General features: G+C 41.7%; 1 protein-coding gene and 1 long non-coding RNA gene across 2 annotated transcripts; one reads left to right on the forward strand and one right to left on the reverse strand.

The window, feature by feature from the left end:
* The first annotated feature begins 6052 nt into the window (after window positions 1–6052).
* proca1 (protein interacting with cyclin A1) lies at window positions 6053–11500 on the forward strand. The gene is made up of 4 exons (XM_074639957.1): window positions 6053–6680; window positions 7774–7906; window positions 9376–9510; window positions 9611–11500. The coding sequence occupies exons 1-4, from the start codon at window positions 6152–6154 to the stop codon at window positions 11268–11270; spliced, it is 2457 nt and encodes an 818-aa protein (XP_074496058.1). The 5' UTR covers window positions 6053–6151; the 3' UTR covers window positions 11271–11500.
* Window positions 11501–15959: 4459 nt separating this feature from the next.
* Window positions 15960–19646, reverse strand: LOC141770814 (uncharacterized). Its single transcript, XR_012594625.1, has 3 exons — window positions 19547–19646; window positions 18930–19071; window positions 15960–16975 (listed from the first exon to the last, which is right to left on the reverse strand). It is a non-coding gene; the product is annotated as an uncharacterized LOC141770814 (long non-coding RNA).
* Window positions 19647–27433: the final 7787 nt, after the last annotated feature.

Below are 27433 nucleotides of genomic sequence, written 5' to 3' on the forward strand. Positions count from 1 at the left end.
GGAGTCACTTGGTAATATTTGATACCATTAACTGACTGGAGAAATTCTGACTAATGATCCTCTAAAAATGTTAATATTGCCCTTCATGCATGCCTCAGGTTGTTATTGTAAATGCTGCTTGGAGCTGTTTCGGGTGAATCACCAGAGGATCGATGTCTAAATACACTCAGCTTGTGATTATGTTCACAGCTGGAGCGACAAAATCCCATTATCTTACTGTATCCACAGTACATTTCCCAGTTCTCAGACTGGAAAGGTTATTACAGTTATGAAATAAACTGATCTGAAATTTCATCTCAGTTTCGTACAACAGAGTTCAAGCTGAGCTAAAGACAGAGTGTTCAACAGTGACTGTACTTTCCCACGGTTTTTGTCTCATGTGTATCGTGAACCAAATGAACTTACAGTAAATGTAACACTGGAATGCTGGCATGCTTTCTCTTGCACTTTTGTTTAAACATTATTGTCACACTTACAAGATTTACAAGATGATACATCTGATTTAAATATAACATCTATCTGTATGAGCTCATGCTGATGGATTTATCTTACAGAGAAATGCTTAAACCTGCAGTAGCAACTGTTTTTTAAACAAGCTGTAAACACAACACTGACTTTATGACCTCTTAAGTTTATATGACAAACTAGCAAACAGTAGCTCATTTACACATGCAGCGGTTACAGAGCAACATTATCATTCATTTGGAGTCTTGTTTGTGTCCACATGATGAATGTATGTCCAATATTGACTCTCTTTCAGCTCTGTTTTTGGTGCTAATGGCTCCAATATGTCCACCAGCTAGCTGCTAATGTTGTCTGTCTACCATTTGGTGCTGAGCAGGTAGTGCACAGCAGGTTTTTAGTGCTTCTCATGCTGGAAAAACTGCCTGCCGACGCCAAAAATGAACAGATGAGAGCGGTGAGACTAAATCAAAACAGTAAAGTTGCAGGCCGTCAAACCAAAACAATGAGCTGAAAGACACTTTGAAAGGCTACTGCAGAGTCAGGTGGCATTTCTCTGTGATTTCATCACTTCAAGTCCCATTTCATAATCATTTGATCCATTCTTATCGTAAAAACTGTCAGGGGAATGGGGAGAGGGACGTAGTTGCGGACCGGTAGAATCTAAAAGTTAATCCCGAAGGATAACCACAAAAATTGCAAGTGATTTAAAGGGAGAGGGGAAACACCAAATGAAAAGAGGTCTAAAAAGAAAGCTTCCTACACTCAATATATCTTGAAAAGACTAAAACTAAAACACCGCTGCAGAGCAGCTGGCTAGAACATTAATGAAACAAAAGAACCAGCGAAGGCAGGCCACACAGACCTAACCCACTATTAGAGACTCTAAGAAGCTAAATGGTGAGTGAATCCCACAGATAGGTTCACGTGGTACTTCTGCAGATTCACACACGCCCTATACAGATAGAGCACAAACAGGACAGCACTCCCACTACCTCTGACAAAGAGATAATGAGTCAGCACCTGAGCAACGTAACGACGCAAATAAAACAACGCAACGTAACAACGTAACGTAACTTAATTAGAATAAAAATAATTAACTGCCCCTAGCAGACTTTCTTATGTTACAACTCTACGTAACAAGCGTAAAGTCAATATTTACTTATGGTTTCACGTGGGACACGAACAGCAGTCTCCTGGGTGAAAGTCCTGTGTTGACCCCTCCCACCCGTGTTTAGTAGGATTTGCTCACATGTTATACTTGTGATTATACCACATAACTTTCAACAACTGTTGCTCGTTGCACTACGTCAAATGCAAAAATGTTGACATTCAATGTATCCGTGGTTGGCAGAAATGTACAATGGCAACATTTTTTCCTGGTGACTGGGCCGAAAGACAACAACAGCACTTTGTAATTGCAGCTGGGCAAGAGGCAATCAGTTTTGGGCATGCACATTGTTGTTTTCCCACAATTTGGGCACTTGACATTGCGAGCATGGAGCTATTCTCATGTAACGGCCTCTGGAGCCAATTAAAACACAATTTTATCAAATCCAGTCACCTTAAATTGTAGTATAATGATCAGCAGCAACTGAGGAATCTTATGCATTAATCCATAATTATATTCATTTCTAAGTTAGCCTACTCAGTACCACTAAAACCACACTTTTTTCTGTTGCCAGCAGGTGGGGTTAACTATACTACTATATTATCTTTAAATAGCTCTGTAGCATTAATATTGATGATGTAACTGCATTCACTCTTAACTTTTCAAGAATCATTTTGCACCTGTAAACTCTGCATGCACATCATCAGTATGGTGCACTGAGCTCACAGAAAAGTGCCCTCAAGTCAGACACTGACTCCTAAACTCATCCAGGGTGCTCTGTTCTGCAGCTAGCCTGTCTGAAAGGAGCCTTACCCAGAGGGAATCAATACAATACGTATTTCATCAAGTGTCTCCTTTCTGTTTCACTGTGCGCTGTTAGTCGACTCCACATGGACTCCAAATCTTATCAGCAGGATTATCAGCCTCATTTTTTGTCCCAAATCCCTCCTGCAGTGACCATTCATGAGAAACCTTCCCCCCCCTCCCTCAAGATGTGGTCGAATGTTGCCTCGGGTGATTTTACATCATTTCTCTCCGCCTTCCAACAATCCGATTTCAGTTCCTTGAGTAGGCTAAATCTCCGCCTCTAGAGCTCCGTGTAAGACCAGCCATGTGACATAACACTGGGGTGATTAGAAAGCCAACCTGACAAGAGGGTTTTCTTTTCTTTTCTTCTCTTCAGGAACAGTCACTTGTTCACAGATGCAGAGGAATTTGCTGAGCATCATTTTCTTAACTCACATGGGATTTTAGTGAGAATAAGCCCACATCTATGCCCACTACAAATATGCAATGGGCCAGATTCGCAATGCTGAATATACATTTTCAAACAATACAACAAAAGTCCACAAATAAAGACAATTTGAGTAATTTATATGATCAAATTTTCAGATCTTTATGTCTACAACAAAATCCAGAAGTCACAGACAAATCAAGAGCTATATAAAAGTGGAGAAATCAGAAGGAATACTAATTAAATAGCCTACTCCATCTTGCCTCCTTTTACAGGCGTTTGAGACAGAGTTTACAAATTTAAACTCATCAAACTTGAACAACCTTTCATAATTTTGATAATCTGAATGTTTCAGGATTATGTCAAGACATTTTATGGAAAGTTAACTCTCTTAAATCATTAATAGCTTTTACAATAGCCTTCAAAACAAATGGTTCTCACTCTCCCGATATCATGCAGCTCAAACAATCGGCTCTCCACTTGAATATTCTTGAATTCAGCTTCCGTAGCTAAAAAATACCAGCTGTCAACTGTACAACTTAAGATCCTTAGCTTCTAGAAAAGTGAGATGTAACATAAGATTCAGGTTCATACTTTTATTTAATATGAATAGGTGTTCTTCTTCTTAATGTTAACCCATAGACTGTATATAAAGACGGACGACATGACAGCTCCCAAAAAGTGAAGCCAAAACATCTGGATCGCCCCCTGGTGGCTGGCTGCAGTATAGGTCATAAAGCCCGCCTCTTCCATGTTAGCGGATGGGACATGGACCAAACTAAAAAGTCAAAGTGCACGTCAAATCCATTTTTACCAAAGATGGTTTCTGTCATTTTAGGTAGTTCTTATCACGCTGATTTATGCTTGAGTGTTAATTTTTTCTTATAAGTTTGGTTTTAATTAGTTATTTGATGCTATAAAAAGGGGGTGAGATGTCATGATTGACAGCTATGAGTCTCTCTTGGTTTCGTTATGATTGGTTAGTGCGGCTGACCTCGATACTGCAGCTTCGCCCCCCGATCACTACTGCGCAGACTCTGGCTCCAAATGACGTCAAAATCTCAACATGGCAGCTCCCGTATCCGGGATATTTTGGCTTCACTTCTGTACAGTGAGAGGAAGTGGAGACGCGTCGTCCATCTTTATTTACAGTCTATGTGTTAACCCCATGATAGGAACAAAACAAACATAACTGGAAGTATTTGACGGAATTATATTTTGACCAATGTTATAAATTATACAGAAGCAAAGATAAGACAAATATTAACATGATGAAATCCAATAAACAAGCAATAGTCTTTAGTGATACACAACAGTAGGGGGTAAAAAAAAATGCAACATCACAAAGAGGCCATTTGAAGCACTAATGTTGGATTAATTCGGCTCATATGTAGCCCATGTAAATGCTCAGGATACCATGATACCACACAGTCAACTGATGCCTCCATTACTTCAAGTTTCGTCTGAATCCAACCATCAGCTGAGGCCCTTCAGTCAGTGTGGCTTTGCGTGTGACATCGCCAACCTTTCTCAACATTCCACAATGAAAGAGTTTTGTCCCGACATTGTTATTTAGGTCATCACCAATTCAGTGGCTGTTTTGTGGCATTTGAAAGATGTCCAATCTCTTGGGTTGGCACAATCACCCCATGCCTGTTACCATGGAAAGTGGGGACAAGCTAGAACCTCCTCCATGCGTGTTCCCAAAGTAAATCTCCACTTTCTGGGTGGGGGGGTTGAGCAAAGCTGAAGGGGGTTGGGAGGTAACTTGCGGTCACTGCTCTGTGCAGTGAAAGGTGCTGGAGGATCATGGCTCTACACACCCACAAATTAACCCTCTCCTCTCCTTCTGCAGGTTTTAATTCAGAGAGGTAAGTTTCAAGTTTCAAGTTTCAAGTTTATTTGTCATATGTATTTAAAAGTACAGTGTACAGTGAAATGCAATGAAATGCATTTTAACCTGGCTCTCTCTCAGCCCTTAAAATCTATAAATAGTACAGTTGATAAATACTACAATAAATAAGACAATACCTAAGAATAAAATTATAAAACAACCTAAAAACATCCATAAAACAATCCACAGCTCTGCATTCATTTAGTGCTACTGTTCAGTAGTCTGACTGCCAGAGGGTAAAGACTGTCTCTGAGGCGAGAGGTCCGAGCTCTGATGCTCTGTAGGCGCTTCCCTTAAGGGGGATAAGAGAAAAGAGTATATGCTGGATGACTTGTGTCCTGCATGATACAAAGTGCTTTCTTCCTGCAGCGAGTGGTGTAAATGTCCTGTAACTGTGGTAACGGTGATCCAATGATTTAAGATGCTGTTTTCACTGTCCTCATCAGGAGTTTGTGGTCATATGATGTGATGTTGCCAAACCATACCAGTATGCATCCAGTTAAGATGCTTTCTATTGTGGACCGGTAGAAGTTGATGAGGGTTTTTGTGTACATACCATGTTTCTTTAAACACCTCAAAAAATAAAGTCTCTGTTGAGCCCTTTTTATGGCACAACTGATGTGCAGGGACCAGGAGAGGGAGTCAGAGTAGGATTGTTGTAGGATGCCTACAGTAGGAACTTGAAGCTGTTGACAATTTCGACAGGAGTGTTATTTATATCAACAGGTGATTGAACAGTTTTAATTCTCCTGAAGCGTAAGCTCCTTAGTTTTCTCCGCATTCAGTGACAGATTGTTGTTGTGACACCACATGGTCAGGTTCCTCACTTCGTCCCTGTATGCCATCTCATTGTTATTAGTAATGAGCCCTATCACTGTTGTATCATCTGCTAATTGATAACATACACTGTAAAAAAAAACTTCTTTTTTTTTACAGTTTTTTCTGTATTTCAAAATGACAGAAAAAAAAAAGTAAAATTAGATGTTTCATTTGTGTAGTTACATTATTACAGTGGTAATGTTTTTTTGTGTGTGACTCAGGGACGCCTGTGATTACAAAAAATACTGTAAATCTAAGACCATTTTCATATAAATCACAAATGAAACATGTAATTTTTACATTTTTTTTCTGTCATTTTGAAATACAGACAAAATGTAAAATTTCTTGAATTTTTTTTATTTACTTTTTTTACAGTGTATCACTGTTGTATCATCTGCAAATTGATAACATGCGGGTCATATCTACTCCCTCTGCGTAAAGAGACTCTGTCCGGTTCTGGATATCTAAAGAGGTTAATTCTCCTGACTCCTCCCAGCGTGGTCGTATATCTCGTATTAACAATCACACCACTTTTAGCTTCGCCTTTAAAAGTGGGAGGGCTGCTCGGAGAGAGCCGGTAAAACCGCTGAGAGGAGCTGTCTCCGTTACGCATGGTGCTGAAAGTGCCATCATGTGGTCGGTCTTCTTCGTCTTTCTGTCTTACCTGGACAGAAACGTCGTCAAGGGCGACCTGCTGAGTCGCGCTCTGGTGGACGCAGAGAAGGAGAGCGAGGAGATGTTCTCCTTCATGCTCAACAACACCTTCTGCGCCAAGGTGTCCATGGTGAGGGAGAGCTTCTTCCTCTACCAGGTGTCAGACGGAGCCGAGGCGGTCAGCTCCGTCCTCAGCCCGGACGGGAAGCTGGTGGACTGCTCCGTCACAGTGGACCACGTCCAGGTGAAGTCCTTCATGCACCAGTGCAGGTTGGGAGTGAAGGAGCAGAGAGCTGGAGACGCGCGGCAGATGGAGACGCGCTTCTTCTTTACGGGCATGGATGAAGCCAGAGTGACGTGCAGAGAGTTCAAGGAGAGGTCAAGAGGTGACAGTGATGAGTCTGTGCTGCAGGACCAGGTGTTAAAAAGATCTAAGAGAGGCTTCACTTATCCTGGGACTCTGTGGTGTGGAGCTGGAAACATGGCTGATCATTACGGCCAGCTGGGTGGGTTGTATATAACTCTTCAGGTCCGGAGGACACAGAGGAACATGATTTGTATCAGGTTGCCTGTTTCATGTAGCTACTACTGTCACGATATAGCGACCGTTTTATAAAACTAACTTTTTGTAATCGTATTTGCTCCAATCTCAGCTACTTCAGCTTTAAAGTACCAAACATAAAAGTACACATTATGCAGAATAATGTATATTATTGGATTATACTTATTGATGCATTAATGTGTTCATCACTTTAATGTTGCAGCTGGTTAAGGTGGAGCTCATTTGAATGACTTTATATACTGCTGGGTAGTTTAATCTATAATAATACATCATTTATTCGTTGATTATATTTTGTATTAATAATCTGAATCTGTAAATAACTAAAGTTATTAAATCAATGTAGTGGAGTAAAAAGTACAATATTTCCCTCTGAGATGTAGTGGAGTAGAAATAGAAAGTATCAGAACATGGAAATACTCAAGTAAAGTACAAGTACCATAAAATTGTAATTAAGTACAGTACTTGAGTAAATGTACTTAGTTACTTTCCACCACTGAGTACATGTTATAATGTTGTGCTTTTCTAAGCATTTACTGCTCCTGTTGGAATAAAATAATTGTTGATTATTTAACTGAAAAGTAGTAATGTGTTTTTGATACCTTCACTTTTTTGCATTAAATCATACCGGGATGTTTGCTGAGATTGATTGGATGTGGCACAGCCCTACCTAGAAAAAATTCCATCAGCCGCCACTGACTTCTACTCAACTACATCTCAGAGGGAAATATTGTACTTTTTACTCCACTACATTTATCTGATAACTTTAGTTACTTCACAGATTCAGATTATTAATACAAAATATAATCACATTACCATCAAATTACACATATTACTGGGTTCATTCCATATTTAAAACACAAATATTGACAATTTGTATAATTTTTATTATTATTATTATTAGTAGTAGTAGTAGTAGTAGTAATGTTTTTTTTGTGTGTGATTCAGGGAGGGCGGCGCCACTGCTTCAATATCTTTTTTTAAGTAAATTAAGATAATTATGCAAATGAGTAATAATAAATGTGACCTCCTTGTTGCAGGAAATTTTGCCGAGACCGACAGCTGCTGCCGGACCCATGACCACTGCCCTCATGTCATCCACGCCTTCTCCTCCAATTACGGCCACACTAACTTCAAGTGGCACTCCATCTGTCATTGTGACTGTGATAATGCGTGAGTAAACATTGAAGTGTCACCTCCTCTCTGTAGCCTAGAGATAAAAAACATCAGCTTGCATTGTGGTGGCAGTTTCTGTTAAAACACAAACCAAGGTCACAACTTGTCTTTCAAGTAAATTTAATAAAAAAGCATACTGTATATTAATAAGAAAAGCATCTGCAGATGGACTCACGAGCACATTCACCTGAGTGAACTGAAACAAGTGAGCCCCGAACACAAGAGTAGTCAGTATTTATACATACTAAAGCATAACACACAGACAAGTGCAAAGAAGAGAAAGATAGAAAGTGAATCATTATCATTACGTCAGCACCGAACAGACAACAGAGCATCACAAGACATAACAAGTACTTCAGCCATCTGTTGTTTACAGTCACAGAAGGCAAAACTGTCGGGTCACTGTCTTAATGCTTATGGTGACAAGGTTGAACATGTGAGGCCCTGAGATTATCTAAAGGTACAGTGTTAACTTTGGCCTACTCCTCGGGGGTGTTGGAGTGTCAACTGTGGATATGAAAATTGCCATTACAGCATTTAACTCAATTCACTGTTAATTGGACCATTGTTATGCTTTTTTAAGCAAATGTCCAACTACCACGATGAAAAGATATGAAAAGTACGAGTATGACAGCATGTGGAACAATGAAAACATCATTATCCATTCTTATATAGAGAAATAAATAAAAACATTGCCTTTTAAAGAATCAGCCTCAGGGGTTTTAACAATCACAATCAACATAAAGAACCGTATCAGAATGAATTACAGATATCAGAGCTTGTGAAAATATATATGGTGAAATTCAGACATTGAGTTCAATAAACAGCTTCTGACAAATGTTGTTTTCTGGAATTCATAAAAATTAGGTAACATTTTGCATTGACCATACATTTTTTGTTGATGGTCAGTTTTGATAGTTGCAGCCTTTAAGTAATTTTGACAATTGTTAGTGGCCTCATTTTTTCTTACAAGTTCCCAATTTATTTCAACAATGATGCAGTCGTGAATTTCCTCATTCAAGATCTTACTGTAAAAGTTAATGGCCATTGTTTTAACGGCAGGAAACTTCAGCTTTTGACAAAAATAATGGCAGGTGTGTGTCAAAATAAAAATATAGAGTTAAAATGTGAATAAGTATCACAAGGACCACGTGATCAATGTGTTGCCATAGACTAAAGGACAATAATATAATATTTCAATGATCATCTGATTATGAAAAATTTAGTGATTAATGCAACATTTTGTATAACTTTAAACTAAATTTTTGAACAGCTTGATAGATACCTTGCAAATGCATTACATCCCAGGAGCAACTGCAGGAGTGGAATCGTATAGCAACAAGTTAAATTCAGCAGATATACCTACGTCCTGTTATGGAGTTACTCTACTGTAATAGGTCCAACTGCATTGCCTTCTCCTGAAAGAGACGACTAGAGATGAGACTGAATTTTCCTTCTCCTTGTAGGTTGAAAGATTGCCTGAGGAAAGTCAACGACACATCTTCCAGGGTGGTTGGTCAAGCGTTCTTCAACGTCATCGGCGTGCCTTGCTTTGAGTTTGCCTATGAAGAGCAGTGTGCAGAGCGCCACTGGTATGGCATGTAAGTATCTCTTGTGTTAAAGTTTTAAGAAGATTTGCAGCTGTATTACTTTTTTTTAAATCCCCACACACAAACCTCCCCTTCGTTCACTCTCTCGTAGGTGTAAACGTTATGAGAAGTTTCCCATTGCTGTGCTGGAAGAGGCGGTCCCGTACGACTTTGGCGGTATCGCCGTCATCGATGAGCTGACGTTGGCTCCTCCCAAAGAGAAAGAGTCCAAGAAAAGCGAAGAAGAAGAAGAAGAGAAACCAGAGAGCACAACACAGTCTACGATGTCAGGTCCTGAAGAGCCTTCGTTCAGAAACGTCGTCACCGCCGCGGAGGACTTCATCAAGGTCCTCGCTACCGTCTCCACCTCTCAAAGCTCCGCTGCCGATTCCGATAAAGGCGAGACGCAAAGCTCAGAGAAGAAGAAGAGGAAGAACACGGGGAAGAAGAAGGAAACCACCAAAAAGCGAAAAGGAAAAGGAAAGGGGAGGAAGAGGAAGCAGAAAGCAGAGGAGGGCGCTGCGGTTTCGCCCTCTGGCGGCAAAGCAGAAGAAGTCATCGCTCTTAGTAACTTCATCAGCGAGTCACACAAACACGAGAAATCAAGTAGAAACACAAACGGAGTTGGTGACGGTGAGTATAAGCTCGGCAGGAAAGAGCCCTTTAATGAAGTAATGAAAGATGAACCAGCGATGGATAAGGAGACCGTTTCCATTACATCACCTCCAACGGTCCAGAAGAAACCAGCAGAGTCCACGGAAGAAATCACTCTTTCTACGCCAACAACCACGACAACTGTTATTCCACATGAAGCAACCACCAGAAGGCTCAGAAAGGGGAGGAGAAAGAAGAGCAAGAAAATCCCTCTTCCTTCCACTGAAGAGGTCGTAAGGAGCACAACAGACAACATTTCTGTCACCGCCGTCATTACCATAATCCCAACGGCACAGCCCGAGCAACAAAGCTTTGCTGTCACCGCTGCCAGTACCCCCATTGTAATCTCCAAAGTCAAAAGGAACAGGTCAAAGGAGAGAGGAGACAGAGAGGGGAGGAAAAAAAGGAGGAAACTCAGCTCGGCTTCTTCCATTGTGGCCGCTGCCCATGAAAATTCCTCCGCGGACAATCTGAAAGCAATGCCTCTCACCGGGGCTCCCACCGTACCGTCGATGCCCATCACAGAGCGGCAGGTTTCACACAGGATGGACGCTTACGGAGGGAAGACGACTGTCCACCGTACGCCTCTGAGCTCTTCCTTTAGTGTTCTGAAAAGTCAAAAGTCAAAAGGACTGAGAAGCAGAAGGAGGAAAACAGTTTTGCCTCTTTCAAGTGAAAACCCACTTTTTCCAACACTTCCGACTCCGGAGACGAGCGATGCACTGAAAAGCCCTGCATCTACTCCTGCAGAAGAAACTGAAACTCACAGTGAATGGAGGCTTTTTACTACCATCACAGCAGCCCCTTCTATCATTAGAAAACGACACAGGCCGACAATCAGACAGCAAAGAAAACCAAGAAAGAAAGCCATGGCTGCTTCTCTCGGCAATGGAGTTTCTATCCCTAAACAAACAGAACAAACATCAATGACTTTTACAACCACACCACCCAAAGGTGTCACCACCGAAGAGCTCCATCTACGTAGATCTGAAAAGCCCCACATGACCACCTCAGCATCTCCCATCATGAGTCCTATTCAGTTATCTATTGAGAGAGTGAGAGCACAATTCAACAGGAAGAAGAGGAGGAAAGCAGCGCGGTCTGTTTTTAGACAATGAGCCATGTGGTGCAACAGGATATGCTGAAAGAAAATTTAGCTGGCTATAGGCTAGCTCCTGTTGATCAGATACACTGCTACATCAAAAATATTTACAGTATAATGTTTTCTGGTTCAGTATTTAAAAATCACAGAGATGGACAGAAATCATACTTGATTGTAATGTGAGAATCATGTTTTGTAATACTGTTTTCTGCACGTCTATAATAAAAATTTCCGAGTGATTATATATGAATGTATCTGACAGTGTCTCTGTGTATATCTAGTGATAAAATAAACAAAAGTAACATGTTTTTCATTTTGGGAAATATGCTTATTCGTTTTCTAGCCGAGAGGTAGATGAGAAGATTGATATAACTATATAAGAGTGGTATCAATCTTTTCATGTAACTCTGCAAGAAAGTGAATTAGTGTATTTCCCACAATTCCTTTAAGCTTTGTGGATATCTGAAATGATATATATTCTGATAAAATATGGCAATATTATGCGCAGAAAGCGTTAGCTAGCTAGCAAAAACTCTAAATTATCTTTTACAAATCACTTTGTGTGCACATTCTCTTGTTATCTCAGCTGGAAATATTTAATCAAAGGGAGAAAATTTGAGTTAAAAAAATTCAGAGGCTTAACGCTAACCTGCTTATTTTATTATTATTATTTTTTTATTAACCTTTCTTTCCATACTGCGTGCACAGAAACCATGCCAAGAAAAAGCTGCGAGTTTATGTACTGTGCTCTTTTGTTTAAGGGGGCCTTATAGTTGCCCCCCTGGCTGGTTTAAGGCAGGGTCACATTCTCCACACAGATTAGGTGCTCACTTTTCTTTTTCCTTTCACCTCTCAGCACTGAGAGGGGTTTGTAACATTCGGTGCAGAGGCTGAAATCCTGCCAGGTCAGCTGATTCTCACATGCTCGCATTAGGATGAATTTATCTTGATGAGTTTGAAAAAGGGTGAGGTGTCCAGATTAGATCTCCATCCCATCTGATTACATATAAAAAGTAAAATGTACTGTTGATGAAAGAAATCAGATATATTGCACAGCATCAGATTATCATGTGTGAATCTTGCAAACAGTGGGAGACGATGTAACAATGCAGACTTTCATGCCGCAGCTCAGATTTTTTGGAAGACACCCAAGCATTCAAAGGAGCTTGGCACTCAGACACAATCATAAGCTGAAATGGCAGAGCGGCTAACACAGTTGGATCTGTGATAAGACCGTTTCTTACAGGGAGGGGAAAAAAGGGGCAGGAGTTTTCCATTTCATCTGCAAGTTTAAGACGTAGGATTTTAAAACTCAAATGACTATGATACTCTGCAAAAATACCCAATATAATTAAAGAATATTATTATGTATATCCCAATGCTTACACATACACAACATTCATTTACATATGAAACTAACAAATGTGTCTGTGTGTAGCTTCTGATATTTTTGTCCGTACATATCAGATTTATACGAGGATAAAGAATGATTAATACATTTACGGAGGTCAACACACACATAAATATACAGTATTCACACACACACACACACACACACACACAGGCAAATAGTTGCGCACAATATTTAATTAAATGTGTGATTGTTAGAGCTGTCAATCGATAAACATTTAATCACCTTAAAGGGAGATTTGTCAAGTATTTAATACTCTTATCAACATGGGTGTCAAGTCAAACTGAAGTTTTCAGGAAATTAAGATTTATAAATATTAATAAATAGAAATTAAGAAAATAATATAAATAGAAAAATAGAAAATAAATAAATCAGAAAGTAATTTGTAAATTAATAAGTCCAGTAGCAAAACTGAGTGCTCAGTGAGTAAACCAGAGGGAGGAAAGTAATTAACCTTCCTCTTGTGTTTTAAATGCATAAAAGAACCACATAAATTTGTTTATTGCATCAAGGCTTTTTGACTTTGTCAGGAACCTGAAAACTGAAATCATAAGTGCACTGTCAGCCAACACACTGACAGCCAGCTCCTCTCCCAATCATGTGAGCTTTAGGGGATTCTCATTTTGCCTTGTTATCCAGTATACCTGCACAAAAACAAAACAAACAAAGACGGGCATGTCCAGACATGTGAGGTCAATTCAGTATAGAGTTGGTGACTTGCAGAGTCCACATCTCCAATTTGCAGCATGCAAAAATGAAAAGAAGATTTTCAGTGAGACAAGTTCTGGATCATATTTTTGGTGAAAATGAGGGAGAGGACATAGAGCAGCATAGCGATACGGATGAGCAGGTTTCTGAGGAGGAAGACAATGTGGAGTATCATCCAGAAGACACAGACACATCTGATGAGTCTGATGAGGAGGTCACCGGTGGTGAAGCTGCTCCCGCTGAAAGATTCAAGTCCAAAAATGGTAAGATCTGTTGGAGCTCAGTACCTCATGATGTACATGGCAGGGCAGCTGCTGCAAATGTCATCAAAATGACCCCTGGAATTACAAGGTTTGCTGTGACATCAAGACATGTTTTGAGCTATTTATGCCATTGTCACTAAAAAGAGTCATCATTGCTATGACAAACCTTGAAGGAAAAAAAGTCCATGGCGACATGTGGAAAGACATTGATGAGGAATACCTGGATGCTTATATTGGTGTTCTTCTTATTGCTGGAGTGTACAGATCCTGCAATGAGGCCACTGATAGTCTCTGAGACGCATCGACAGGCAGAAATATTTTCCGGGCAACAATGTCACTTCAGACCTTTCAAATGATATCAAGAGTCCTCAGATTTGACAACAGAGATACCAGAGCAAGATCTGACAAGCTTGCCCCCATCAGGGATGTCTGGGACAGATGGGTGCAGCTCCTTCCACTGATGTTCAACCCAGGGCCAGAGGTGACAGTGGATGACCGTCTTGTCCCTTTCCGAGGAAAATGCCCCTTCCAGCAATACATACCCAGTAAGCCAGGGAAGTACGGCATAAAATCTGGGCAGCCTGTGATGCAAAAACCAGCTATGCCTGGAATCTACAGATTTACACAGGCAAAGCTGCGAGTGGCATCCCTGAGAAAAAACAAGGAAAACGTGTGGTCCTCGATATGTAGACTGCAGGGTCACAATATCACTTGTGACAATTTCTTTACCAGCTATGACCTTGGACAAGAACTTCTCAGGAAGAAACTTACCATGGTGGGCACAGTGAAGAAAAATAAACCTGAGCTGCCTGCTGAAATCTTGCAGGTGAAGGACAGAGCTCCACTTTCCTCAAAGTTTGCTTTTACAGACACCACCACTGTTGTCTCATATTGTCCAAAAAAAACCCGGAATGTGATACTTATGTCTACTCTTCACAAAGATGCAGCTGTGTCATCAGGAAGTGACAAAAAGCCCACAATTATCCTCGACTATAACAAAAACAAAGGAGGAGTGGACAACCTGGACAAGCTGACTGCCACCTACACTTGCCAGCGAATGACCAGGAGATGGCCAATGGTTGTGTTTTACAACATCCTTGATGTGTCTGCATATAATGCATTTGTGTTGTGGACCCACATCCACCAAGGGTGGAACTCAACCAAAAAAAGCAAGCGGAGAATGTTTCTTGAGGAGCTGGGAAATTCCCTTATCAAGCCACAAATTGAGCGAAGGGAACGGGTGCCCTGAGACCCAGACGCTGCAGCCTTGGTCAGACAGCTGCAGAGCTCACCTAGCACTCCGTCCACGCCATCAGCAACACAAAGAGCATCCGCGCCAGCATCCTCCTCAGCCAGCCCTGCCTCTACACCAACCAGAACAGCCACAGCCACAACCCCACTCAGGCCACCTGATTCTAAAAGAAAGAGGTGTCAGGTCTGCCCAAGCAGTAAGGACAGAAAGACAAACGTATTGTGCTTCAACTGCAAGAAATATCTCTGCAAAGAACACACTAAAAGTGTCACTTTTTGCCACACATGCATCTAAACACACATACACATGCAAGTTCTTGCACACAGAGACTTTTACTCTGATTTAGTTTTTTATTAGTTTTGGAACTAGTAATTGATTTCTATTGGTTTGATTTGCTTGATTGGTTGTTGTTTGTTTGACCTTGCAAATCTATATTTTGTGTTATGACTTGTTCTGCTTTTCATTTTGTGTTTGACAAACGGGATTTCCACAGGTGGAAAAAGGACTGGGAAGCACTCCAGAGGCAGGGGGAGCCGACCGGTTCAAGGGAGGTGAAAAAAATTCAATTACCGGACAGTTTGGATGACAAAATCACAAGAGACCTTCGCCTCACCACTTATAACACTGCAAGCGACATCTTTCGTGTCCTAGAAAACCGCTACGGCAATCAAATCGCTATTGCTATTGAAATAGTGGAGGAGTTACAAAGAATGCCAGCAGTCAGAAGTCACCAGCCACAGAAAATAGTGGAGTTGATTCAAGCTGTGGAGAAGGCGCTTCAAGATTTGACTGACCTTGGAGACACAGGTGCTATAAAAAATCCTCTGGTAACAAAGTCAATTGAAAGTAAACTTCCAGAAAATCTCATGGCTAATGACTAATCACTAAATGAAATGGATAATAATTACAAAGTGAAATGAACCTTCAACTCAACCTACAAAATAAATGAGAGAAAAAGGAAAAGCTGTTTGTCATTGAGTGGATTCCAGTTAAAATCTTACAGTGGATGTTTCAATCTCTTTCAAGTTTGGATACTGCACATATTTAAACAATAACTTGACAATGGGAGTGGGTAAATATGCTGCTTTATGCAAATGTATGTATATATTTATTATTGGTAATCAATTAACAACACAAAACAATGACAAATATTGTCCTGAAACCCTCACAGGTACTGCATTTAGCATAAAATATATGCTCAAATCATAACATGGCAAACTGCAGCCCAAGAGGCAACAACAGCTGTCAGTGTGTCAGTGTGCTGACTTGACTATGACTTGCCCCAAACTGCATGTGATTATCATAAAGTGGGCATGTCTGTAAAGGGAGACTGGTGGGTACCGATAGAACCCATTATCATTCACATATCTTGAGGTCAGAGGTCAAGGGAGCTCTTTGAAAATGGCAATGCCAGTTTTTCCTCGTCAAAACGTAGCATAAGTTTGGAGCATTATTTAACTATTCCTTAGATTTTTTAGTTTCATATGATGCCAGTATCTTCACACTAGCTTTAAAACTGAGCCCACTATAACGTCCGAAAGATCGATCGCGTTAATACGTTAAAGAAATTAGTGGTGTTAAAACGAATTTGCGTTTACGCGTTATTATCGCGTTAACTTTGACAGCCCTGGTTAATTGTCATTTGCTGCATTGGTATTATAAAAATATCAATTACAGCCGCTTTAAGGATCTGAGATATATGAAAAGGCAACCTTGTTTAGTGACTTAACAATGGACATTAAGATCTGAGGCACTGAATGGCAGCGAAAAGATGCCAACACAGTGTGATGTAGACTTCCTGTCCCACTATAGAAGTCTGTAGCAGCAGCATTTTGGACAAGTTGCAGAGGCACACAGAAGACTGTCGGGATAACTTTCCAGATCATGGAGTTAAAAGATGTAGTTGATTTTGAATATTGTCCTCAGCTCAGGAAATCTTACTTTAAAATATATATTAAAAGCCATTAAGATGCAGAACAGACTTCCCGGAATCATTTCCGGTGCAGCAGTGTTTTGTTTGATGTCTTGATATACAGTACGAGTAGCTTGGTGTCATACTGGGAGTAGCAAGAAGTCTTAGTGGACACCTGCGCACAGAACAGAAAAAAAACAAAATTTTAAAAAATGAAATCATTGAGCTCTACAGCAAAACTTGAACATTTTCCTGAAGCTATGTGATAGCAGCTAACTCTGCAGCATATTGGTTGGATGCCCACCGGGCAGGGGTAGTGTTAAGCCGTGGGCACACTGCCCGCTTCAGGCTCACGTGACGGCAGCGTCGCGTCGTGGCTGCGTGATGCCCACCTAGGGTGTTCACACTAGACACGAGTTAGCTGCCTGTTGGGAGCGTGTCTGCTACCTGTCAGCTGTGTTTCTGGTGCTGCTGTCAGCCCTTTCTTTCTACATAGAGTTTGCCTTTTAATGGCCATTTAACTTCATGATAAATATAATTTATATTTATTTTAGACAGAGAAAGGTTCAGAAACGTGTGGTAATTAGTAAATAATAGTAATAATCCACAATTAAAACTCCGTACTGTATTCATTTATGATGCTTTCCAACTCTCTGCTTGTTCCACATCACTGTCCGGCACATATTTCAGAATAAAAGCCTTGTGTTAACAAATGAAGGAATTCTGTGCAAAGAAAACCCGCTTTAGGGCTTTTATTTCGAAATGAAAGCAGGAAGTGTTGATTTAAACCCCAAACTTTATAAATGTTTTGAGCTCCCAAAGTGACTGCACGTTTCCACAGCACTTAAAGTGGTGGACACACTGCCCGCATGAGGCTCGCGTGAGGCTCGCGTGAGTCTCGCGTGGCGGCTTGTTTTTTATTTCGGCGTCCATGTTAACAGGTTAGAGTGGACACACTGCCCGCATGAGACGTGCGTCTCACTCATACCGGCAAGACTTTACTACAGTTTACATACCTGGACATCTGTAGAATATGTCACAGACAGTGAAGGTGATCTATTGACTGTATATGAACATCATACCAGCAAGATTACTAAAGTTTCCATGTCTAGACATCTGTAGAATATGTCACAGACAGTGAAAGTGATCTAGTGACTGTATATTAACTTCATACAAGCAAGACTTTACTACAGTTTCGAGGTTTATCTGTAGAATATGTTACGGAGATGAAAAAAAAGTAAAGTTAAGTAAACTTGTTTTTAAATCAACACTTCCTGCTTTCATTTCAAAATAAAAGCCCTCAGGCGTTTTTTTCTATAGTCAGAATCCCTTCATTTGTTAACACGAGGCTTTTATTCTGAAATATGAGCAGTCAGTGCTGTGGAACAAGCAGTCACTTTGGGAGCTAAAAAAATTGATAACGTTTGGGGTTTAAATCAACACTTCCTGCTTTCATTTCGAAATAAAAGCCCTAAAGCGGGTTTTCTTTGCACAGAATTCCTTCATTTGTTAACACGAGGCTTTTATTCTGAAATATGTGCCGGACAGTGATGTGGAACAAGCAGTGACTTGGAAAGCATCATAAATGAATACAGTACGGAGTTTTAATTGTGGATTATTACTATTATTTACTAATTACCACACGTTTCTGAACCTTTCTCTGTCTAAAATAAATATAAATTATATTTATCATGAAGTTAAATGGCCATTAAAAGGCAAACTCTATGTAGAAAGAAAGGGCTGTCAGCAGCACCAGAAACACAGCTGACAGGTAGCAGACACGCTCCCGACAGGCAGCTAACTCGCGTCTAGTGTGAACACCCTAGGTGTGCATCACGCGGCCACGATGCGACGCTGCCGTCAGGCGAGCCTGAAGCGGGCAGTGTGCCCACGGCTTTAGGGTTTTGACCCCAGCCCGTTACTGCGGAGATGGCTTTGAAACATACGAGATGTGTTGGGAGGCGCGCTCTGGTCAGGCAGAAAACATCACACACAAAGGTAAATGCAATCCATAGCATGGGCGATAATGAGAGGACGGCACGCTCTGTGGCATCCTATTAGGTGAAGAATCCAATAATCCATTATATTCACCAACTCGGAGGAGGATTTATTGATTGAGAGAAACTAACCTGCCGTGGTTAGATTGGCTGGTGCGGCACTGATGGATGAGGGAGAGGGATGTTGTGCTTCTGCTCCGACGATCCTGCTTCCCCAATTGGATTATGTAGGTTGTGTAGAATCGTGCCTCTGTAGTAATTCAAGTATGTAGCACTACAAAGTGGAAAAAAAGCATTTAAATGAATATTTAAATCAAAGATGAATTAATTTTTTTTAATAAAAAGCACAACTCAGGGCAAGAAAGCATTAATAAAACACATTCATCAGGTTCAGGTACTGTAGTGTACATTAAAATGATCATCCCCAAAGCACAAAAATTCGAAATGGAAAAATCCTTTTGACAGTTTATAAAATAGGAAATCTTCTTTGTGGGATCTCACTCAAACGTAGCCAAAACTTTACAATACAAGACAGCCAACCAGCTTCTTTTTTTCTGCTTAAGCCCAGTAAGCATTATTTTATTCCTGGCCGGTGATGACAGCAAAGACTAGTCCCCGATTCTCTGACACACATTTTCTGTTTGGGTGCGAGGAGCTTCAGCCTGGTCACAAAAACAGTGAGCCAAGTACTTTGCCAACATTTGTGTACGTATACAAATGTAGGCTCTGTGTAAATGGATGTTCATTACCATCAGAAAGACGGTGGGTGGTTGGTGGTTGGCAGTCCCCAGCTAACCTTGGCTCTCCTCTGGGCTGGAAGCTGAGCAGGAACCTCCCTGGCATCTCTCTACAGGCAGAGACACAGAGAGAGATGAAAGTAGGTTTCTCTTTCAGCAGGACAGACTAGGATACTTCAGTCTGGAACAAAGGTGTGGACTGATAGACGCTGCTAGCATGGCTAAAAATGAATAAATTCACATTATTATCTTCTCTTTACATCTGTTGATATTGTGGAAGAAGAGGCTGATCACTCTCCTGTTGTAGACTGTAAAATAAAGAACACTGTTCCAGGTTGATGCTTTTCTGCCTCCTCCTCAATATCTGCCTTGATTATTACTGAATCGTCTATTCTTGTATAAGTTGAAGAAGCTATGAACTTTAACCTTGTTGTCCTGAAGATCAGATGATGGTTTTAGTCTTATTAGCATAATAGCCTATGCAACAGAAAGGAGAGATCAAGGATAGGAAAGGATTTTAAAGGAGAACTGCCCCCGCCCCACACTTAAAGCTGATGTAGGCGAGATTGGAGCAAATATGATTAAAAAACGTTTTTTTTAATAAAACGGTCGCTATATCGTGACAGTAGTACATGAAAAAATCATGTTCCTCTGTGTCCTCTGGTGCTCCTAACGGCATCTGCAAGATTTCACATACCGGAGGAAAACAAGCAGTAAGAGCTGATCTGGGGTCTGCTGTCCATCTGCTGTCTATGAGAGCCGGCTGTCAATCACTCGCAAACTCCAACCAAACGGTCAAACTATCATATATGAATCAATTTTATGTTACGTTAATGCCTATTTCTCGCCTCAAATGTTTTCAGAATCACCTTGTAGTGCACGGTTTAGCTGTAAAATGAGAAAGTTTGTGACGCCGCCGTCATTGTGAAATCTGGTGAAGGAACGCCAAGTTCCGGTCACATGATCGGAGCACAGCCAATAGGAACGCTCTCTCAATGAAATGACCTGTGATTGGTCAACATCTCCCGTCACGGGCTAGATTTTCTAAAGCCTGAAAACAGAGCCATGATGGGGTGCAGAAGTCTATTTTTCTATCAGAACACTTGAATCACAATATGCTGAAAGGTTATTATATAATTTTTGCCCAATGATCCCAAAAATATTCTGCCTACTGCCACTTAAAGAAGAAAAACTAATATATACAACATGATTTAGCATAATACATGTAAGAACAAAGAAGTGACTGTAAAAGACACACAATATGAACCGAAGAATTTAGCATGAATTATCTGACAGTAATGATAGAAAATGATGCTATATTGTGCCTCATTCTTCTTTTATAATATGTAGGACTGCTTTTACTGTCTTACTTCAGAAGACACATACAACCAGTGTGTGTTCTCCTTAAATAAATCATATAAGACAACAGAGGCCGACCAGAGGATGTTTTTCACCCACTTTCACTCACTCTTCATGTTCAATCTCAGCGTCATATTCATAGTGTGTCCATATGAAATTGTCAGCTGTTTTTAAGCCCAACAAGCTTCTCTGTGTGCTTGTTAGCCACCAAAAAATATGAGAGCACAATAATATATTCAATATTCTGGAGGCATGTAACAGTGTGCTTGTGACCTCTAGTGGACAAAGCTTGAAAGGATGTTTATCAAGTTGTGTTGCTCAATGGAAATCCATACTCATACTGAAAAGCGCATTGTTTGGTTTAACATACTGATAACTGTTCTGCTCCATTTTAAAAATGCTGTAGGAGAATTTAAATGTTGCATTGCAAGGCAGTGTTTGAATAAGTCAATATATGATCTCTAGCTTGTTTATTTGGATTTTTTTCTCATTTAGGTTAAACTTGCCGATATACAAGCAGCCCAGATTAATAAAAGTCACATGGACTGAAAAGGTTTACATTTACATGTTGGCATCTTCCAATGACACTTCGAAGCATCAACAACCATCTTGTGCACCCACTCACAGGTCTGTGGGTGAACCGTCCAGATCCTCCCTGTAGGAGTCAGTGCTGTAATTTCAGACAGTGACAACACATCACTCAATGGCAATGATTAAAAAAAAAATCTGATTTTGTTCAAGGCGAGTTGTATCACAGTTAAAATCCCAAACCAGGGGCTGTTCTTCACCTCGCAGGGCTCAAAAATGTAAAAATGTCTTTCATAGTCTGACCTCACTCTTCTTGTGCATGTCCCAGGACTTTTCTTCAGCATCTTCAGCGAGTCGCAATCTCTTATATCTCCTGTGCATCCTGGAGAGCTCTGTTAGGCTCACACTAAAAGGATGACAAACGATGAGAACAGACATTCAGCTCAAAACCAAATGTATCTGTGTATCTCGGAAGACAACATCAATGTACATTATTACTACTATTAATACTGTGTTTTATTCAAAGTAATGAGTATGTAAGACAACTGTGATTGTCTAAAATGAACCAAATAAACAATGTTTTTGGTAGAATTTTGATCATTATAGCTCCAAGAGAACAAATCATGCTTTCAATCATGATCTCATAATTGTGTATTTATATTGCAGACAATTATTTAATTTTTTTAATTTTGCCTGAACTTAATATGTAAATACTGTCTTTGGTATTCTGAAAGAATAATATACTACATTTAACAATATCTTTTATGTAGAAATCCTATATAGATTCCGTATTATGGCCAGACAATTACAATCAGTCACTTCCTGTTTAGCCGTTTTTTCCGGTCAACTGGCATGGGTTTGTTTTGGTGCTGAGAGGAGCGGTTGAAGACGGTAAATGAGGAGGTGTTTTAGGTGATAAAATAAGTTTTGGAAAGGTTAATGCCTTCAGCAGAACTCCTGATGGACTCGACTCAATTGTCTTTCATTATCATCGCAAGGTAACGTCAAATCGGTCTCTTAGCTCTCTATCTGAATGCATGTAGTTTGCAGATTGAATTCAAATATGGTTTGTGAATTGTGCACAGCACCAATAGCCAATCATAACTGTAAATAGTGTTGTCCGATTTTGAACATGTAGATTTTCTTACAGTCCCATCCCAATGAGAAGTGTTTTGTTAATGTTTAAAAGATGCCTGGTTCTAAAACCCGATTGTTTTTCTTCCTGTCTGATTTCATCAGATGAACTGGGAGAGCAGCGGTGCAGTGATTTGGATCTGCCTCTGTTCACACCAGAGAGTTTGGGTGAAGTGTTCATGTCTAATCTCAGGAATTTGGAAAAAGCGTGAGTCAAAGCTCAAAGTCATCGATCAACTGGTTAAACACTGGTTAAATGTTTGTTTTTCCTAAGCATTCCTAATCTTTTCTTCCAGTCATTGAGCGTTGTTGGCAGTTGACGTAATTGATTACGAAACAGCCATACTGCTGTCCATCCTGTGTCACGAATTTATAGAGACAATCTACAACCAGGTCGTAGATGTTGTGGCACCTGAGGTTTTTGAGAGGGCTCACATTTTCGTGGAGAGTGCCAGCAAACCCAGCGACACTTCTGTCACAATGTAAGTCAAAAGCTTCCACAGCCCAGAACTATGTTATTCACTTATGTCTTCTTCTCAAACATCATTACTGTATGTGGACTCAAAAGTTGTAACCTTCAGAGTCAACAGAAAATACAGGTATTGATCAATATTGCTTCTTGAAACCATAACCAGATTCTAGTGTTGCTGAATACTATCATCAATTATCAGGTTTGAGTTTGTTTCCCTCAAGTTCTGAAAAAAGTTCAGAGGGTGATACCAGTGGGAACTGTTTAAATGTCACTGCCCAGAGAAGATCAGTTAGCTAAAGTATGACTGTTTCTCTTTTTAAAGAACAAGACTGAATCTTGTAACTATCACACAGTGGCAGAGGAGGATATCCAAGCCAGCCTTGGAAATTCCCTTCAACACTGTATTGGAGCATTGTTAGGAGTCGTAAAGGAGAATTCTGATTACTCTGAACAAATGCTGGAGCGTGTTGCAGAAGAAGTGGCCAAGAGGGTCAACTGCTTAATGGCTTTTATCGGGCAGCCAGCCTCTTGCCAAGAATCGGAGGATTCTGTCGAGTGTGAAGCTTCGGAATCTCCAATTACCGATATGATTTACAATGTTGGTAAAATACTGATCAGCTGTCTCATCAAGAAGTACCACTTTGAGTCCCTTGTTGAAGGATCTATGGTGGTTGAGGAGTTCAGCACAGAGGAACCAGACAACGACTCCATGATTGAGGAGTTCAGTGAACAGGATTCAGACGGCGAGTCCATGGTTAAGGAGTTCAGCACAGAGGAACCAGACATCAAGACCATGGTTGAGGAGTTCACCATAGAGGAACCTGACAACGAGAACATGGTTGAGGAGTTCAGCACAGAGGAACCAGACGAGAGCATGGTTAAGGAGTTCAGCACAGAGGAACCAGACAACAAGACCATGGTTGAGGAGTTCAGCACAGAGGATCCAGACAACGAGAGCATGGTTGAGGAGTTCAGCACAGAGGAACCAGACATGAGAGCATGGTTGAGGAGTTCAGCACAGAGGAACCAGACATCAAGACCATGTTGAGGAGTTTAGAACAGAGGAACCAGACATCAAGACCATGGTTGAGGAGTTCAGCACAGAGGAACCAGACACCGAGACCATGGTTGAGGAGTTCAGCACAGAGGAATCAAACATCGAGACCATGGTTGAGGAGTTCAGCACAGAGGAACCAGACATCGAGACCATGGTTGAGGAGTTCAGCACAGAGGAACCAGACATCAAGACCATGGTTGAGGAGTTCAGCACAGAGGAACCAGACAACGAGAGCATGGTTGAGGAGTTCAGCACAGAGGAACCAGACAACGAGAGCATGGTTGAGGAGTTCAGCACAGAGGAACCAGACACAAGAGCATGGTTGAGGAGTTCAGCACAGAGGAACCAGACATCAAGACCATGGTTGAGGAGTTCAGCACAGAGGAACCAGACATCGAGACCATGGTTGAGGAGTTCAGCACAGAGGAACCAGACATCGAGACCATGGTTGAGGAGTTCAGCACAGAGGAACCAAACATCGAGACCATGGTTGAGGAGTTCAGCACAGAGGAACCAGACATCGAGACCATGGTTCAGGAGTTCAGCACAGAGGAACCAGACATCGAGACCATGGTTGAGGAGTTCAGCACGGAGGAACCAGACACGAGAGCATGGTTGAGGAGTTCAGCACAGAGGAACCAAACATCGAGACCATGGTTGAGGAGTTCAGCACAGAGGAACCAGACATCGAGACCATGGTTGAGGAGTTTAGAACAGAGGAACCAGACATCAAGACCATGGTTGAGGAGTTCAGCACAGAGGAACCAGACATCGAGACCATGGTTGAGGAGTTCAGCACAGAGGAAGCAAACATCGAGACCATGGTTGAGGAATTCAGCACAGAGGAACCAGACATCGAGACCATGGTTGAGGAGTTCAGCACAGAGGAACCAAACATCGAGACCATGGTTGAGGAGTTCAGCACAGAGGAACCAGACATCGAGACCATGGTTCAGGAGTTCAGCACAGAGGAACCAGACATCGAGACCATGGTTGAGGAGTTCAGCACGGAGGAACCAGACACGAGAGCATGGTTGAGGAGTTCAGCACAGAGGAACCAAACATCGAGACCATGGTTGAGGAGTTCAGCACAGAGGAACCAGACATCGAGACCATGGTTGAGGAGTTTAGAACAGAGGAACCAGACATCGAGACCATGGTTGAGGAGTTCAGCACAGAGGAACCAGACATCGAGACCATGGTTGAGGAGTTCAGCACAGAGGAAGCAAACATCGAGACCATGGTTGAGGAATTCAGCACAGAGGAACCAGACATCGAGACCATGGTTGAGGAGTTCAGCACAGAGGAACCAAACATCGAGACCATGGTTGAGGAGTTCAGCACAGAGGAACCAGACATCGAGACCATGGTTCAGGAGTTCAGCACAGAGGAACCAGACATCGAGACCATGGTTGAGGAGTTCAGCACGGAGGAACCAGACACGAGAGCATGGTTGAGGAGTTCAGCACAGAGGAACCAGACATCGAGACCATGGTTGAGGAGTTCAGCACAGAGAGACCAGACATCGAGACCATGGTTGAGGAGTTTAGAACAGAGGAACCAGACATCAAGACCATGGTTGAGGAGTTCAGCACAGAGGAACCAGACATCGAGACCATGGTTGAGGAGTTCAGCACAGAGGAAGCAAACATCGAGACCATGGTTGAGGAATTCAGCACAGAGGAACCAGACATCGAGACCATGGTTGAGGAGTTCAGCACAGAGGAACCAGACATCGAGACCATGGTTGAGGAGTTCAGCACAGAGGAACCAAACATCGAGACCATGGTTGAGGAGTTCAGCACAGAGGAACCAGACATCGAGACCATGGTTCAGGAGTTCAGCACAGAGGAACCAGACATCGAGACCATGGTTGAGGAGTTCAGCACGGAGGAACCAGACACGAGAGCATGGTTGAGGAATTAAGCACAGAGGAACCAGACATCGAGAGCATGGTTGAGGAGTTCAGCACAGAGAGACCAGACATCGAGACCATGGTTGAGGAGTTTAGAACAGAGGAACCAGACATCAAGACCATGGTTGAGGAGTTCAGCACAGAGGAACCAGACATCGAGACCATGGTTGAGGAGTTCAGCACAGAGGAAGCAAACATCGAGACCATGGTTGAGGAATTAAGCACAGAGGAACCAGACATCGAGACCATGGTTGAGGAGTTCAGCACAGAGGAACCAGACATCGAGACCATGGTTGAGGAGTTCAGCACGGAGGAACCAGAGACGAGAGCATGGTTGAGGAGTTCAGCACAGAGGAACCAGACATCGAGACCATGGTTGAGGAGTTCAGCAAAGAGGAACCAGACATCGAGACCATGGTTGAGGAGTTCAGCACAGAGGAAGCAAACATCGAGACCATGGTTGAGGAATTAAGCACAGAGGAACCAGACATCGAGACCATGGTTGAGGAGTTCAGCACAGAGGAACCAGACATCGAGACCATGGTTGAGGAGTTCAGCAAAGAGGAACCAGACAATGAGACCATGGTTGAGGAGTTCAGCACAGAGGAACCAGACATCGAGACCATGGTTGAGGAGTTCAGCACAGAGGAACCAAACATCGAGACCATGGTTGAGGAGTTCAGCACAGAGGAACCAGACATCGAGACCATGGTTGAGGAGTTCAGCACAGAGGGAACCAAAGGCTCATTTTTACTCTCTACCTCGTCAGAGATTTCAGAGGAGTTCTCGCAGGGAGAGAAGACCTTTCTCACAGTGTTTCTTGGTACGCTGTTAGACCACATTGCCCAGTCCACCAAGACATCATTGTTGGACTTGGACTTTGATGGGATTTTGAGGAATCTGAAGAGGACTGTGGGAGACACAAGTTTCACTCTCCCATAGACTATTGGAAATCTCCATCGTGCTATCTTCAAGAATATTTGTCAGGAGTTTGGATCCGCAAAGCTGCTGCAGCCTGCCATTGTGTCTGAAGGTATGGCGTTCGAGGAGGTGGTTGCCAGGAAATTAAAAGGGCAGCTGCAGAATACTACACGAAAATCCCCGAGCTAAAATAGTGAGGAATTTTTTCAGAAGAAGAAGCAATTCTGTAGCTCCAGCCTGTGAAGTCGACACATCGGTGTACCACAGTGACCACAGCAGCGAAGTTGCCCTCCTGGAGAAGAATCGTAAATGCCCAGCCGTCATCGGGATGCTCTTTGCCGTGGCCAGGATTGTGAGGAAGCCCTTCACCTCCTGCATCAGCTGTGGATCACAGGATGACTTAGTGACATGGATTGTTTTTCAAGATGAATGCACACTATTAAAAAGGATGTGTTAGTTTGGAGTTTGGTAAATTACAGGCAGGATGATCATTTGACAAAGTGATTTTGTCAA

This window comes from Sebastes fasciatus, chromosome 7, assembly GCF_043250625.1.
Source record: "Sebastes fasciatus isolate fSebFas1 chromosome 7, fSebFas1.pri, whole genome shotgun sequence".
Lineage (NCBI taxonomy): Eukaryota > Metazoa > Chordata > Actinopteri > Perciformes > Sebastidae > Sebastes > Sebastes fasciatus.